This window comes from Eretmochelys imbricata, chromosome 1, assembly GCF_965152235.1.
Source record: "Eretmochelys imbricata isolate rEreImb1 chromosome 1, rEreImb1.hap1, whole genome shotgun sequence".
In the NCBI taxonomy this organism is placed as follows: domain Eukaryota; kingdom Metazoa; phylum Chordata; order Testudines; family Cheloniidae; genus Eretmochelys; species Eretmochelys imbricata.
In genome coordinates this window covers 227,436,146-227,449,995 of record NC_135572.1, presented here as the reverse complement: position 1 = coordinate 227,449,995, position 13,850 = coordinate 227,436,146, and the positions used below count along the sequence as shown (strand labels likewise).

Sequence of the window (13,850 nt, the reverse complement as noted above, 5' to 3'; positions counted from 1 at the left end):
AATCCACATAGCAATGTGGTCACGAATGCTGTTATGGGGATCGCGGCAAGCAACAGTGAACAGTCTGAACAATTCCATGTAGGAGAGTGTCGGAGACTTAGATGATAGCTGTGCTAAGTTTTTCTATGAGCAACTTCATAGCTGGGCTTTGCTGTGAGCTGGAGTGGCTAGTGGAAAGCAAGTGAAAAATCCAGAATCAATAACTGATACTATGAAGGAGGACTAGTGAATGTAACACTGAGAGCATGAGGCCAAAGGGAAATTTGAGATCCTTTTGTGTGATTAGTTTTTGGACGGGAATATGGACAGATAGATAAGAAAGGAAAAGAACTTTACAGACCCAGCTGTGGAGGGAATCACATGAAAAGTTGACAGGCAGTTTTTAATGCGCTGGCTGATGTTTATGTGCAACCCTGCCCTCTGCTGGACAGACTCAATCTTGTGAAGTATTTGTGGTTCTAGTCCTGTTAGAGCAGGTGTTCTCAAACTGGGGGTTGGGACCCTTCAAGGGGTCGTGAGCACTGTTCCCTCTAAGCATAAACCCTGCACACATGGCGAAACACCGTGTGCACAAAAATTTTTACAGAAGCACAACAATTTGCACAGAAGAAATTTTTTGTGCACACGGCATGTCAAAAATTAGAGGGAACATTGGTCATGAGGTTATTATATGGGGGGGGGGTCACGAGCAGTCAGCCTCCACCCCAAACCCCATTTTGCATCCAGCATTTATAATAGTGTTAAATATATGAAAAAGTGTTTTTAATTTATAAGGGGGGTCGCACTCAGAGGCTTGCTATGTGAAAGGGGTCACCAGTATAAAAGTTTGAGAACCACTGCATTAGAGGCTATGCAGTAGGGCAATGGTTCTCAAACTTCTTGTATTGGTGACCTCTTTCACACAGCAAGCCTCTGAGTGTGACCCTACCCCCCCCTTATAAATTAAAAACACCCTTTTTAATGTTGAACACTATTTTAAATGCTAAATTTATATCTCTATTGTTTAAAATGAATTTAAATTTTCTCACCACTTTTAAATTAAGACTACAACACATTTTTATCAAATTATTGTTAAAAATAACTTTTCTGCTTATCAATAGTTACTGTTAAGTAGAAATTTATTTTAATACTTGACAGTAATTAATCATTGCAGCCAGAAAATCAGTGAGATGGATAATGCTGTTTATTTGACACAAGAAGTTTTATTCTTGGCCTTGTGTTAGAAAGGGCACATCTGATGTCGTCCTTCACATCAAGCCAGTTTTGGGATTTCATCTTTATTGTGGGAAGGCTGGAGAACCCACTCTCGCATTCGTGGGTAGTGGGGAATGGCAGAAGGACTCTTAGGGCCATTTCAGACACCAGTGGGTATTCACTTGCAACTGAGCACAGGAACTGGTTTGGAGGCAGCTGTGTGAGTTTTGCTTTTGCTCCATCATCAATGATCATATCGACAAACTGTTCCTGTACGTGAATATCTTCAGCAGGTAACTGCTCAGCCGTCACACTGAAAGGGTTCTCCACCAGGGAATGAAGTGCTTCTGGTAGCACTAGGAAGTAGTGCGAGAGCTCTTAATGAAGGGCTCTTCGATGTTCACTGATCGCTGACTTGAGAGCACTATCAATGTTGACTTCCTCCTCTTTGCTGAATGAGGAAAGTGTCAGAAACATGCTGTGTCTGTGTCCAACTTATGGCACCAAAGATCCAACTTCAATTGGAAGGTTCTGATTTTATTAGTCAGGACCATCAACACTGAACGTTTTCCCTGAAGTAACAGGTTGAGGTCATTAAGCCTATCAAACACCCACAAACAGTTACTGGCTCAAAAAGCAGTGGCTCCTCATCTGAATCACTTACCATGCAATTCTCATCAGAGCCTTGAAAGAAGGGATATATTGCAGATTCCCAGTCTTGGTGACAGAATGCTCTCTCTGCAAAATACTCAGTGGTTGGAAGGCAGATAAGTTTTCCTTTACAGTTTTCTCTTGCCAAGCCAAACCTACTGAAAAATGTGTCCTGGCACTATTAGGTATATGAGATAGCTGTAGAGGGCTGAGGAGCATTTAACTATCTGTCAACTGTGTAGGCCAAATCATTTTGTTGCCATCGGTAAGCTGCTGTAGGGGTGTGTGGCATATTGTGTGTGTCTGCTTCCTATTTTTGCCCTTTGATTGAGTTAGCTTAATGTCAAGATATTTAATATCTATTAAGTGGTGTGTTTTATGAAACATTTACAGTATGTCCCCTGTCTTCCTTCCTTTTTCTCTCTCCTTTGCTCTATTCTCGTCTCCCCTTGGATCTTGCCTGCTTTCTCTCTCACCTTCACCATTGATTACTGTACTTTCTTTATTCCCATTCTTGTCACTTATGCCATCTGCACTCTTTGCACTCCACAATAAGTTCGCTCTTCCACTCTGTCCCATTCTGTTCTGCTTAGCACTCCATCTCACCTACTCACTCCCACTGAACAGTGCAGCAGAGCTGGGTGAGACAATTCAGAATCACTGGGCATCTCTGGGTCTACGTAACTGGTGTTGGCCAGGAATTTCTCTTAACCCATCAATAACAGTGGAAGGCCAAAGGGTTCTTGTCTGTACAAACCAGGGGAAGGGGGAAGCGGCTGGATATTTTTTCCCGCCCCACTTCCCAGTCAGCAGGGGAGTAGCAGTGAATTTCTAGGTCTCTATAGTTGTTATAAACCTATGTGAAGAAATTTGTCAGATGTTTCCCCAGGTAAGCTGGGGTAGCTTCTAGAGGGTCATGTTCACATTCTGATGGATTTAAAGTCATTTTTGAATTAGAAAAAGGCAGGGGAAAAATACCCTTAAAACTGCAGAATGTACAGAAAACCCTCCATTTCATCCCAGGGCCTCAGCTTAACTGGAAAATTGCCCCTGAAAAAGTGTTATCCTTTGTCCCCATAGCTCTTTCTTATGGCCCCTCTCCCATCGTTTCCTGCCCCCTGCATGGCTGCTTCCTTATTACCCCTCTACTTCCTCCCCATCTCTCCTCCCTCCCCTCCATGGCTGCTTCCCCTTCTGCCTCATTCCCCTCCCTGCCCCATGGCTCCTTCACTCTCCACTCCTGCCTTCTTCACTTTTCTGCCATTTGCCTCTGCTTTTGAGTGCCTCCTGGTTTTGGATGCTTGGCCCGAGACACCGTGGGCCTGACTTTCTGAGGGGCTGAGCACTGCAGCTCTCATTGACGTCCACTGGAGCTGTGGGTGCTCTTTGCATTCGGAAAGAAAAAGAAGCTGAGGAGAAAAAGAAGCTGTTCACCACGGCAACACTATTTAATCAACCAAAGTAATCAACAATATGAATTTAAGTAAACCACATTTAAAAAAGAAAAGAGAAATGCCAGCAAATTAGTGATGTCTTCCCTTTGCCCTTCTAGAATCCATCCTAGGTGATTGATGCTAGTATTCTTGGAGACCTGAGTCTCTCTTGCCCTACACCTTTTGTATTCACTTACACCAGTGCAGAGTGGGAGGATAGTGGTCATTCTGACTTGGTAACATTTTACAGCCACTTTGCACTGGTATAAATGCCTATGCAAGGTACAGGCAATGGAGAATCAGGAGGAATAAACTGTCCATCTCCAAGCTGACTGCTGGCAAACTAGCACTCATCTCTCCAGCTTTTCTGCTCCCTCCAATTTAGCAAGAAGCTGGGAAATCTCATCAAGGAACCTGGGAAAGTGAACATAAGAACTTTTGTTAATTTCTCCTTTTAATTTTTCCATTCAATAATGCAAGGTGGGAAGAAGCCAGCACCCAGGGGCAGATGGGAAGGATGCACTGGTGGCTGGGGAGCTAGCCTGAGACCCACGCTTCCTGTGTGACCCTGGATATGTCACTTCATCTCTGTACCTCATCTGTAAAATGGGGATAATAGCACGGCCCTGCCTCACTGCGATGTGGTGAGGATACAAAGATTTCAGACTGTGAGGCACTCAGATACTGTGCTAATGGGGACCCAATAAGATCTGAAGTAAATCGTTTCCCCTGTTGATTGTATCACAAACAAGCATAGAGGTATGAGCCTCACAGCTAGACTCTGACTTTTGCCCTTTCCCACGTCCCCTTCAGTAAAACTTGAGCTCTGAGCTAACTGTTCAGCTCAAGCTATTTTATAGGCAGATGTTACCCATAACGGTCATGGGCCTGGTACTACCATTTGTTGCTACAATTTGCACACAATCTCCACACCTAATAGAGTTAAATGTCTGCTTCATTTAATAAACTAGTCACCCCTGTACCCACATCTTGCCATTTGAATACTATACCTAATAACTCTTAAAATCACATTCTGTAACTAGCCAATTACAAACAGACACATCTAGGACAAAATAGCCATGTGGCTCTTAAACTACATTTCCCAGACTACCTCTGGTCTAGGGTTAGGAGTCACACCCCCTTCCCAGGGATAAAGGCTTCAGTCTTACATGTGCATCACTTTATAGGGGATGCCTGTTGCAAGGAGAGCACCTGAGCCAGCAACATGGTTCCAGCTCTCACTGATCATTCTATGGCATAATCCGACATACAGTCCTCTTCAACAACCCTGTACTAACGTAGTTTTTTGATGATCTGCCCATAGTTTGGGTTACTCCACAGAAATAACTCCTTTGATAACGCTTCACCAATCCATAAAAGTACAGGCTTTTCAAGCATCTCTCCTTGCTCAGTGTACTCCCGGCCTCAGATTAAGATCTATATGTTTCATGTCACACCAAAACAACAGAGAGAACTTGCTGACCAGGGAAAGGAAAAAAATAAAACCACATCTGTCCATTTTTCTGTCCTTCTCTTGGGCTCACTCCAGCCACTTCTTCCGGGCTTTAGTTCTCCAGCCTGTGAAATTTTTTTTTTTTTTTTTAGTCAGGGAGATGAGTGGCAGGAGCAGTTACATAAGTGCTGCAACCCTGCACACTAACAGTTTTCTCTCCTGTTCATGCTCTGTACCTATCAAGTGGTGTACAGAGTGTAAACTAGGGTGGGGGCGGGAAGGAGAGGCACCAACACTGCAAGGAAGGTGTACTTTAGGGCCAAAGGCTGCCTGCCTTTTTGGAGCTCCCTGCTAGCTCTTGGCTGGATTGCTTGGGGCAGGGCCAAGGAGATGGAGACAGTCACAGCTTTTCAGGTGGGGTGCTTTAAAGCACTCTGAACCCTAAGAATGGCCTCAGATGCCTTATGGACAATCTGGCCCTGGGATCATCTCAGAGGAGGGTGTGTGGGTGGTTTAACCTCCATGATCTATTATCTATGCTTGGTCATTCTGCCAAGGATTACAATGGGTTTTATGATGTGGATACATATCCCATGGGAACTGGGCTGGGAACTCCCAACTCATTTCATGTAGGCCAGTGGTAGCAATGAGATGGCAAGACCAGTGCCTGAAATTAATATTTACCCAAAGATCTCAAAGCACTTCACAAAAGCTGGTCAGTTTTATAGTCATTCTGGGGCAGGATTGGAAGGGTTCTGGCAAAGCAGAGGTGAAAGGTTCTGGAGCCCCTTGCTAATCCCCACAGACACTCCTTCCCTCTGTGGGTGTGTCTTTGGTCAAAAGTGAGACCTGAGATCGGGGTGCTGGAACAATTTGTATAGTGGGGGTGCTAAGAGCCATTGAATCAAACTCTAAACCCTCTAAACCACTGGGTGCGTCAGCACCCCTAGTTCCAGCACCTCTACCTGAGGTGTTTGGATCCGTGGCTATTGCATGTATGACAACTGCTACGTATAGATTTGTTTATTCTTTGGGAAAGACCTCTGATTCTTATGAAAGCAGAAGTTTGAAGAAAAGGCACTAGCTGTCATTTGAGAAAAAAGTTTATTGGAATTTTTATAAAAGGAAACAGTCTTTGAATACATTATAAATATTCTGCTACATGTGTAACCATTCAAATAAATAAATAAATACTGCAATATAAACAAGTAGTTTCTTCTTAAAAGCTGGCGATGGCCAGCACCTCCTTCGAACAACGAACTCTCAAATCCCACTTCAGTTCTGTATGGTTAAACATATGCTCTGATGTAAAAGCCATTCTACATTTCCTGACTATCGGTGGAGAATAATTTATTAAAACAACCCTTTTTTTCTCCATCCCAAAAACCACCCCACCATTTCTTGTGGGTATGACTGTAGTGTAGTACTACACAAGGGTGGAGTCCTGCAGCCCTTACTTACACGAGTCCTTACACTCATTGACTCAAGTCCTGGAGGACCCCCTTGTAGTCAACGGAGCTAAGACACTTTACACAGCTAAACGTCTGCCCCATTAAGTTCAGCTGGATCACTCATGTGACTATGGACTGCGCTATCTGCCCTTAATTTAGATTATGGACCTGATTCTCTCATCACGTACGCTGGTATAATCAGGAGTAACTCCACTAAAGCAAATGGAATTACATTGGTATGAGAGGAGAACTGGGCCCTATGAGAATATGCATTTATTCTTAACGCTCAGCTCTAAGTCCATCTTAAATCACTAAGGGAGAATGATTTTTCCTTTAGGATATTGCAAGTGTTAATTCCACTTAAAGGTTCTGGAAAAGCACCAATGTGCATGTATTTTTTGTCTCAGAATGACTATTGCAGTCCCGAGTTCGCTGGGAGCAAAGTCCAATCAGAAAGGTACAGGAATCAAGTGGAATTACTAAAAAGATTATATATACATAGTCATACCTGCCCATTGTACAGACGCATGGAAGAGAGTCCTGCTAAAATTTAGATGGTAAGAACCTCTCCAACATCCTTTTAGACTTGAGTTTATCTTTTGAAGCTAAATTGTATTTGTTGTGGATTTAAAGGATTTTCCTAGTCTTGGTACGCTGGGCCTGATTCTGCTCTCATGTCACTGGTCTAAAGCTGGAGTAATTCCAGTGAAATCAGGGGTAAAACTATTGAGAGAGCAGAAACAGGCCCAATGTCTGTTCCAGCTCAAACTTTATGGTAAAGGCATGTAAGAAAGTAAAAGCTAATTTAAAAAACAGCAGCAGGACAGATCATGCGCTCACTTGTAAATCCAGATCAATTCTACTGAAAGCAGTGGTCCTTATTCTGATACCACTTGACCGGTGTAACTCCATTGCTTCAATGGAGTTAACTTCTGATTCTCACAGTTGTGAGATCAGAATCAGGCCAGCTATAACTTATAGATTCCCCTAGAGTCTAGACTATTATACAGTTATTAGGATGTCAAAGGGCTGTTAAATGCATTTAATAAATATAGTATGTAGATAAATCTGCATCTGGAGGAGAAAATGCACAAATAAAAAACAACAACATTAAACATCCATTACATTAGACCCTTCTGCAGGGCACTTTGGGCCTGATTCTGATCTGTCTCTGGTGTAAATCAGGAGAAACTCCAATGCAGTTACATGGACTTAAAACCCATGTAAGTGAGATCAGAATCAGGGCCAGTAAGAATGATGAGATGGGAAAATAGCTATATGTAGACACTGGGCCAGATCCTCAGCTGGTGCAAATTGGTTTATCTCTGTTGAAGTCAGTGGAGCTATACCAAAGATCAGACCTTTAATCTATAATGAAAAGCTCTGCACTGCAGTTCCTCTCATGCAAAGGCCCTTCCAAAGACAGAAAACAAGCTCCTGATGATGAGCACTAGCAAGGCTGCTGATCTTGTGATGACTTCATTCTGGTTTCCTTATGCCTCGTTTCTTAAGTGGACATTTTGGCTGAAGTAGCAATAGGAAAGCAAAGCAAAGCTTAGAGTCAATGCTCTTATCTCATGGATTCCTTTAGGTTTAAAGATGCAGGGTCAGATTCATCCCTGCTATAACAGTCAGTTTATTTATATCATGGATTAATTTGGCCTGAGAAACTTCCTGAAACACTCCTGGTATTTTAGCAGGTAGTGCTATGGTTTGTTCCACATCTGTCTGCACATTCGGTGCTAGGGACTTGATTCTGTCCGACAGAAGACACTTAGAAGCAGTATCAGGCCGTGCTTCCCTCATCTGTACAGGTTGCCATTTGAGTCAGGAAAGGAAACGCCGCCTGCTGGAGCTGAGTCCTTTCCTGTCGCATGTCTAGGCAGGCTTCCCCATGGCAGAATTCTGATAAAATAAGAACAGTCTTGAATCCATCATCCATACCCAAAGTCCAGCCTTTCTGGAGGTTTGAATCCCTGTTTCCGTTTTTGTCCCCATATATTCACTCCTCTGATCTTGATTCTTTCAGGGCCCATAGCTGAACTTCCACACTAATTTTAGAGCTCTTCTACTTTAACCAGATTCTGGGACGACCAGACAATCTCATCATGAAAGAGCCTGGTTTGGGGAGTTTTCCAGCCTGGAAGGCCACAGGACAATTACAATAAAAATTCAGACACACCATCCAGACTTTATCTAAACCCAATCAACCCCCTGATCCTTTTGAGGTGCGTTCATCTTGAATTTACTAGCTACGGATTTTGGTGCGTCCACATCTTAACTAAAGATGAGTAAAACTCAAGGTGGATGGATGTTCAAGTCCAATGAGCAAGCGTATCCATAATGTATACTGACCTCTCTGGTCTAGAATTATGTTGGCTTTTTTTCTTAATACTTGGAGCTCTTAAGCGGAAGAAACACGGGGCTATGTAGGGACTTCACTGTTGTCACTCTAGAGCACCCCATGATCACTCAGAACATAATGGAGACAGTGGGGATAGAACTCAGGTCCTCCTATTCCTAAAACACCCACCCTGACAATTCCAGCTAGAGGAAAATCTCCATTAGCTATTAGCATTATGGGGTCTATGAAACATAGGTGGACAGCTATGATTCTCTCTAACAGAAGTTTTTGGTGCGCCCACCAAATATGCTAATCTGTTCAATGTAGTATTATCACAATTTGTTATTTCTGGTATTTCCTATTTCTTTCTTGGTTGGAAATTCTAAGAATATAACTCTTCTCTTTGTATTTGTGCACTTCTGTTCTGGCACCTGGTTGTATAGTTTAGACGGAGCTATGAACAAAACAAGTAGAAAAGCTACCTGAGTTTTTCCAAACCTCAAAGTAATTTCAGTTTGGGTTTAGTTTGAGCCAGTTCCTATTGTATCCCGACTAGTATGTCAGTTATTAGGACCAAATTCTCTGATCATTTTCTCTACTTTTACACCAGCGTAACTCCTTTAATGGAGTTACTCCTGAGTCTCATTGGTATGAGAGGAGACTCAGGCTCTAATCTTGTACGTAATAAAGTACTCTGTATAATACACAATCACTAATTTAGACTGCTGTGCTTGTGCAGCCTCCTGACCTAGAGTTTGAAGAGTAGGTTAGAAGCAAACTTCCCTGCCTACATTAGAGTTCTAAAAATTCTAGGACCTGATTCTTCTCTCAGTTATGTGTCAGTAGCATAATGTCAATGACTCAGCCTTCGGTGGAATAACTCTAATGTACGCTAGAGGAGAGTCAAGACCCTAAAATGTTTGATTGGTGTTATTACCTTGCTAATGCAGCTTATTTCAAGTAAAATAAAGCTCCACCTGTAAAATAACATACAATTCCATGTTCCTGTAACGTTATCTACAAGAACAAAGCTTGAGTTCAAATGTTTTCAATGCTTTTCAGGTTTCTAATAGGCCTTGTGAACGTTAGATATTGAATATAAAAGATTTTAGGATACTAGCCAGTTCTCTCTGTCTAACATATTCACCTGTGTTTCCTCTCTGCAGAGGCGTGACCCTGGCTATCTTGTACTGTAAAAGCGCGGACTTCCGTTCCTTCTGACATCCATCATTGCAAGTGGGTCATCTGGGTTGACCACATCATTTGGATTGATTCTCATGGGTTCTCTAGGCAGGTGAGCAAAGTGAGTCTGCAAAGTCTGAGGTCCTGTGTCAAAGGCCTCTCCCCGAGGGATCAAAATCTGGAGAGGATCAATGTCTGCATTTCTAGTGTGCCTGTGGGGTTCAGGTGTATTGAATCGGATCAGAGGGATTTCATTTCTCCTGGGCAAAAACTGGGAGTACGGTGGTGGATTCATACCAGGGAAGAAAGCTTGTTTAGCCCTGCCCAGGCTGACCAGAAAGTTGTACTTGGGAGATTGGTACACGTCGTATCCATTTTCTAGTGTTCTTTGTTTAAACATGCAGTCTTCTTGACTGAAGTAATGCTTGGGAAACAAAAATAGAACAATCATTAACAGACGGATTTAATTGTTAATAAGTGTCAATACAAAATGCAAAGGCGATGGGCCAGATCCTGCAACAATTGGTCATGGGAGTCGTCCCACTGGCTTGAACCGGCTGTTTTGTGTGAGAAAGGAGTACAGGATTGGACCTTTCAGTTTGGACAAGGGCCTTAGGGAGAGCTGTGCAAATAACTGATTGTCCAGTTTGATGGCTAAATTAAAAAGTCAGAGAAAATATGATATGGAGTCAACCCAAAACACATTTTTTTTTCAAGTTTTTCGGTGAACCGAAGAGTTTTTAAAAATTGTTTTTGTGTTTTTAACCTTTTTTAAAAAAATAAAACCAGTAAAATTCAAAATGAACAGGGTGCTTCAAATTTAAACATGAAATTTAGAAACTGTCAAAATCAAACATTTTGATTTAAAAAAAAAATCCCACCTCCCCCTCCAATAAACCCCCCCAAAAAACAATTTGACCTGAATTCATAAAACATTTGGGTCAATTGAATCTGCACCTTTTTATCCAAAACAAATAAATAAAAAAATTGCGCCTAGCGCTATGCTTAAGGCCCTATCCTGCAAGATGTGGAGGGCCAGCTGTTAAGTTTTGGACAGCTCGCACTGGCTCTCGTGGGAGCTGACGTGCTTGGTGCCTTCTAGGATGTGTTCAGTGCATTGCAAGATCCGACCCTTATCTCTCACCAGTCTCTGATTGAGACTAGGTAACAACGTAGTTTTATTTGAATAAAGATCTTTGCTGAAACCGTCTCAGGAACTCTGAGATATAGGGGGGAAGTCAGATGAACGTTTTACGATCTTTATGAAGGCTCTCATGTCGGAGCCAGTTCCCAGCCTTGACTGCAAACAGCAAATTCCGGCCAATCACTATTGACTTAATTCTGACCTTGCTTACTCCACTGTAACACCCGGGGCTTTTGTGGAGATCTCACTTGCACCGTGTAGTAGAGTGAAGCTCAGTATAATGACTAAAAGGAACAAGGGCCAGGTCCTTAACTGCTGTATATCTGCAGAGCTCCATTGACTTGAGGTATGCAACTTTATACCAGGTTTCTGAGGAGCTGGCCCTATAATCATAAGAGACCTGCTCTGCATTTCACTTTAGTCTTAGTAAAGTTAGGAGCACTCACCGATCCAAAGATATTTCCTTTAACGTCCATACAAAGGTAGCGCCCGCTCTTTACACCGGTTATCACCACATAGCCGGCATCCTCAGATTTGATCATTAGGGCACCTGTTTAGAAAAATGAAGGTGTCTTAAATGGGGCATAGGTGATCCTTTTAGTATTAATTTATCTGACAGTTTCTTTGCATCCACTTCTTGTGTTTGGAGTTTAACTACAGTTTTGCGAAGTATCCTCTTAATCTTTAAAAATTTAAGCCCAATACACAGAGCATTTTCCATAGTTTTGTTTTGGCTTTACCTTTGTAAATATTTCTTGAACCCTTTTTCTGAGCAAATTCCAAATTGGATTCCGGCTGTTTAGTATTTACCCTTAGTGGGAGATCCACTCTCTCTCTCTCTCTGGAGCATGCACCACGCTTTTATGCCATGATAACAAGGAAAGTGTAGTGGCAATGAGATCCATTTGGCTGAATGCACACAACACAGCTGCAAAGGTAATTTGTACATCTTGCATTTCACCCCAGGGGAAATCATTATATCTTAATGATACTGCAGCATCTTGAATATTTACTGTCACTTTCCATTCTGCTCACCTCCTTGCTACAGGTGAATTTTGTTATCAAAAGATTAACAAAGTGTGTAATCTTATTGGGGCTTATTCTCCACTTGGTCACACAGGTATTATGGCCATGTAACTAACTGAAGTTTATGGAATAATTTCAATATAAAACTGGCATAACAGAGAGGAGATGCAGGCCCTTTTGTGTCTGCTTTAATCAACAAGTCCTAACTGAGTTAAAAACATACAATCATTCTGCTTCCTGGTTTTATCAAAACAGTCATAATTTATGCAACAGTACTTTTTATATAAACAGAAAACAAATTTTTCTCTTTCTTACCCATCCCCCCGACCCGCCCTGTCCATAGGAAGATTTTCATTCTTGATGAGTAGAATTGCAATGAGTTAATAATATGTTAAACAATCTTCAATATTCCTAGCAGATCAGAGTTTGTTTTGAAATGGGCAAAGCACTTTTAAAATAGCATTAAAGACACCTGAATAAAGTGCTTTGGTTTCTACAAGCTATGGTGTTAGGGTTAACCTTTCAACAACCAAAGAAGTGTACCTATATTGTGGAAGAAAAATGGATCTCCTTGGGCCAAATTGTGAACCTTTTAGTCCCACCAGACAGCATTGAACTCAATGAGGCAAACTCAAATGACTTAACTGCTCACCAGTCACCATCTGACCATTTTCAGATTCCCATTATTTAATTTGCAGTTGCATGTGCAACTACCCATTTTATATGCAAAAGTGCGCTTTACACACACACACACACACACACACAGATTAGATGCCCACTTCTAAAACTTGTCTCTTGAGCAAATTTTCAGAGAAAGGAACCACAGATGCCCTTGCAAATGTGCAGTTAGGCAGGCAGTTGCATAGATGCAATTCTCCTTCTGTGTCCACCAATGCAGGTTTTGTGGGCACAACCAGTTTGCATCCATTCACTCATTGTGCTTTTCTTTGAAAAATATGGTCCTTAGAGGCATAAGTGGCTTCACTGAACATGCCACCGTCTGACTTAAATTTGGATTCCTCCAAAATAAATTAAGGATATATCTTGGAGAGAAGATGCTGCTGATGGTTTTTGACTGCAGAGCGCTACAGGTACTAGGATGGGTAGTACATTATTACTATTTAAATGATCCCATAGTTTACATTTTTTTAAACAACTTTAACTTTTGTTAAACAAAGATTTTAACTGAATTTGATTTGTCACTTGGGGGCAATGCAACCATTTCATTAATCCTTGCTATCATTGTCTGAATACACCTGCAGCATATGGTCTTAATATTAGCTCAGTGTACTTTCAGTCTCCTGTTGCTAGTTATAGGTTTCCCCATTTAACCCGAGTTAGGATTTTTTCCATAGACCCTGTACAATAAAAAGTCTTGAGCTCTTTCCCCTGTTTGGAAGGGGGCTGCGTGACTAGTACACTACTTACTGTAAATGGATTGGTGAGGTGTGCCATCAACATAACCATCGGGGTTGATTTGCAGATGGAAGCTGTTCTTCTCAGTAAATGTGTACAGGTGCAACAGGCTATCTGTGTTTCCCCAGCTGGGATTCAGCAGTGGAGAGAAGTTGGGAAAGGCAACAATAGCCTTGAAGCTGCATAGCACAAACAGCATGAAGTCCAGGCGGCTGCACTGACAGGGCTGTGACATGGTGCTCCTTCCTTAGTGGCTGGTGCAGTTATCTGAAACTTGATACTTTCTCACTCCTCCTGTGTGTGTCTCTCTTTGCCGTCTCTGTGTATATTTGGAGTATGAATCCTCAGATGGGTTCCCTACTTTTTGCAGCGGCTTATAAAGGACAGCTGAATGACATCACACAGGAAAAACTTGTCCACATCCTTGGTTTTGTCAAAGCAACATTTTTAGGAGTGTCGTGAGACCTCAAAGACCCAGGGAAAAGGAATGCACGTAGGATCTCTGGAGGGAATGTAAGGTTTCTAAAGACAGCTCTCAAAAACTAATCATGCCTTC

The 13,850-nt window shown here is 42.1% G+C and overlaps 1 protein-coding gene across 1 annotated transcript; it reads right to left on the bottom strand.

Moving 5' to 3' along the window:
- Positions 1-9,706: 9,706 nt before the first annotated feature.
- FGF23 (fibroblast growth factor 23) lies at positions 9,707-13,529 on the bottom strand. The gene is made up of 3 exons (XM_077807409.1): positions 13,307-13,529; positions 11,299-11,402; positions 9,707-10,132 (listed from the first exon to the last, which is right to left on the bottom strand). Exons 1-3 carry the CDS (start codon positions 13,527-13,529, stop codon positions 9,707-9,709), a joined length of 753 nt encoding a protein of 250 aa, XP_077663535.1.
- Between the last annotated feature and the right edge of the window lie 321 nt (positions 13,530-13,850).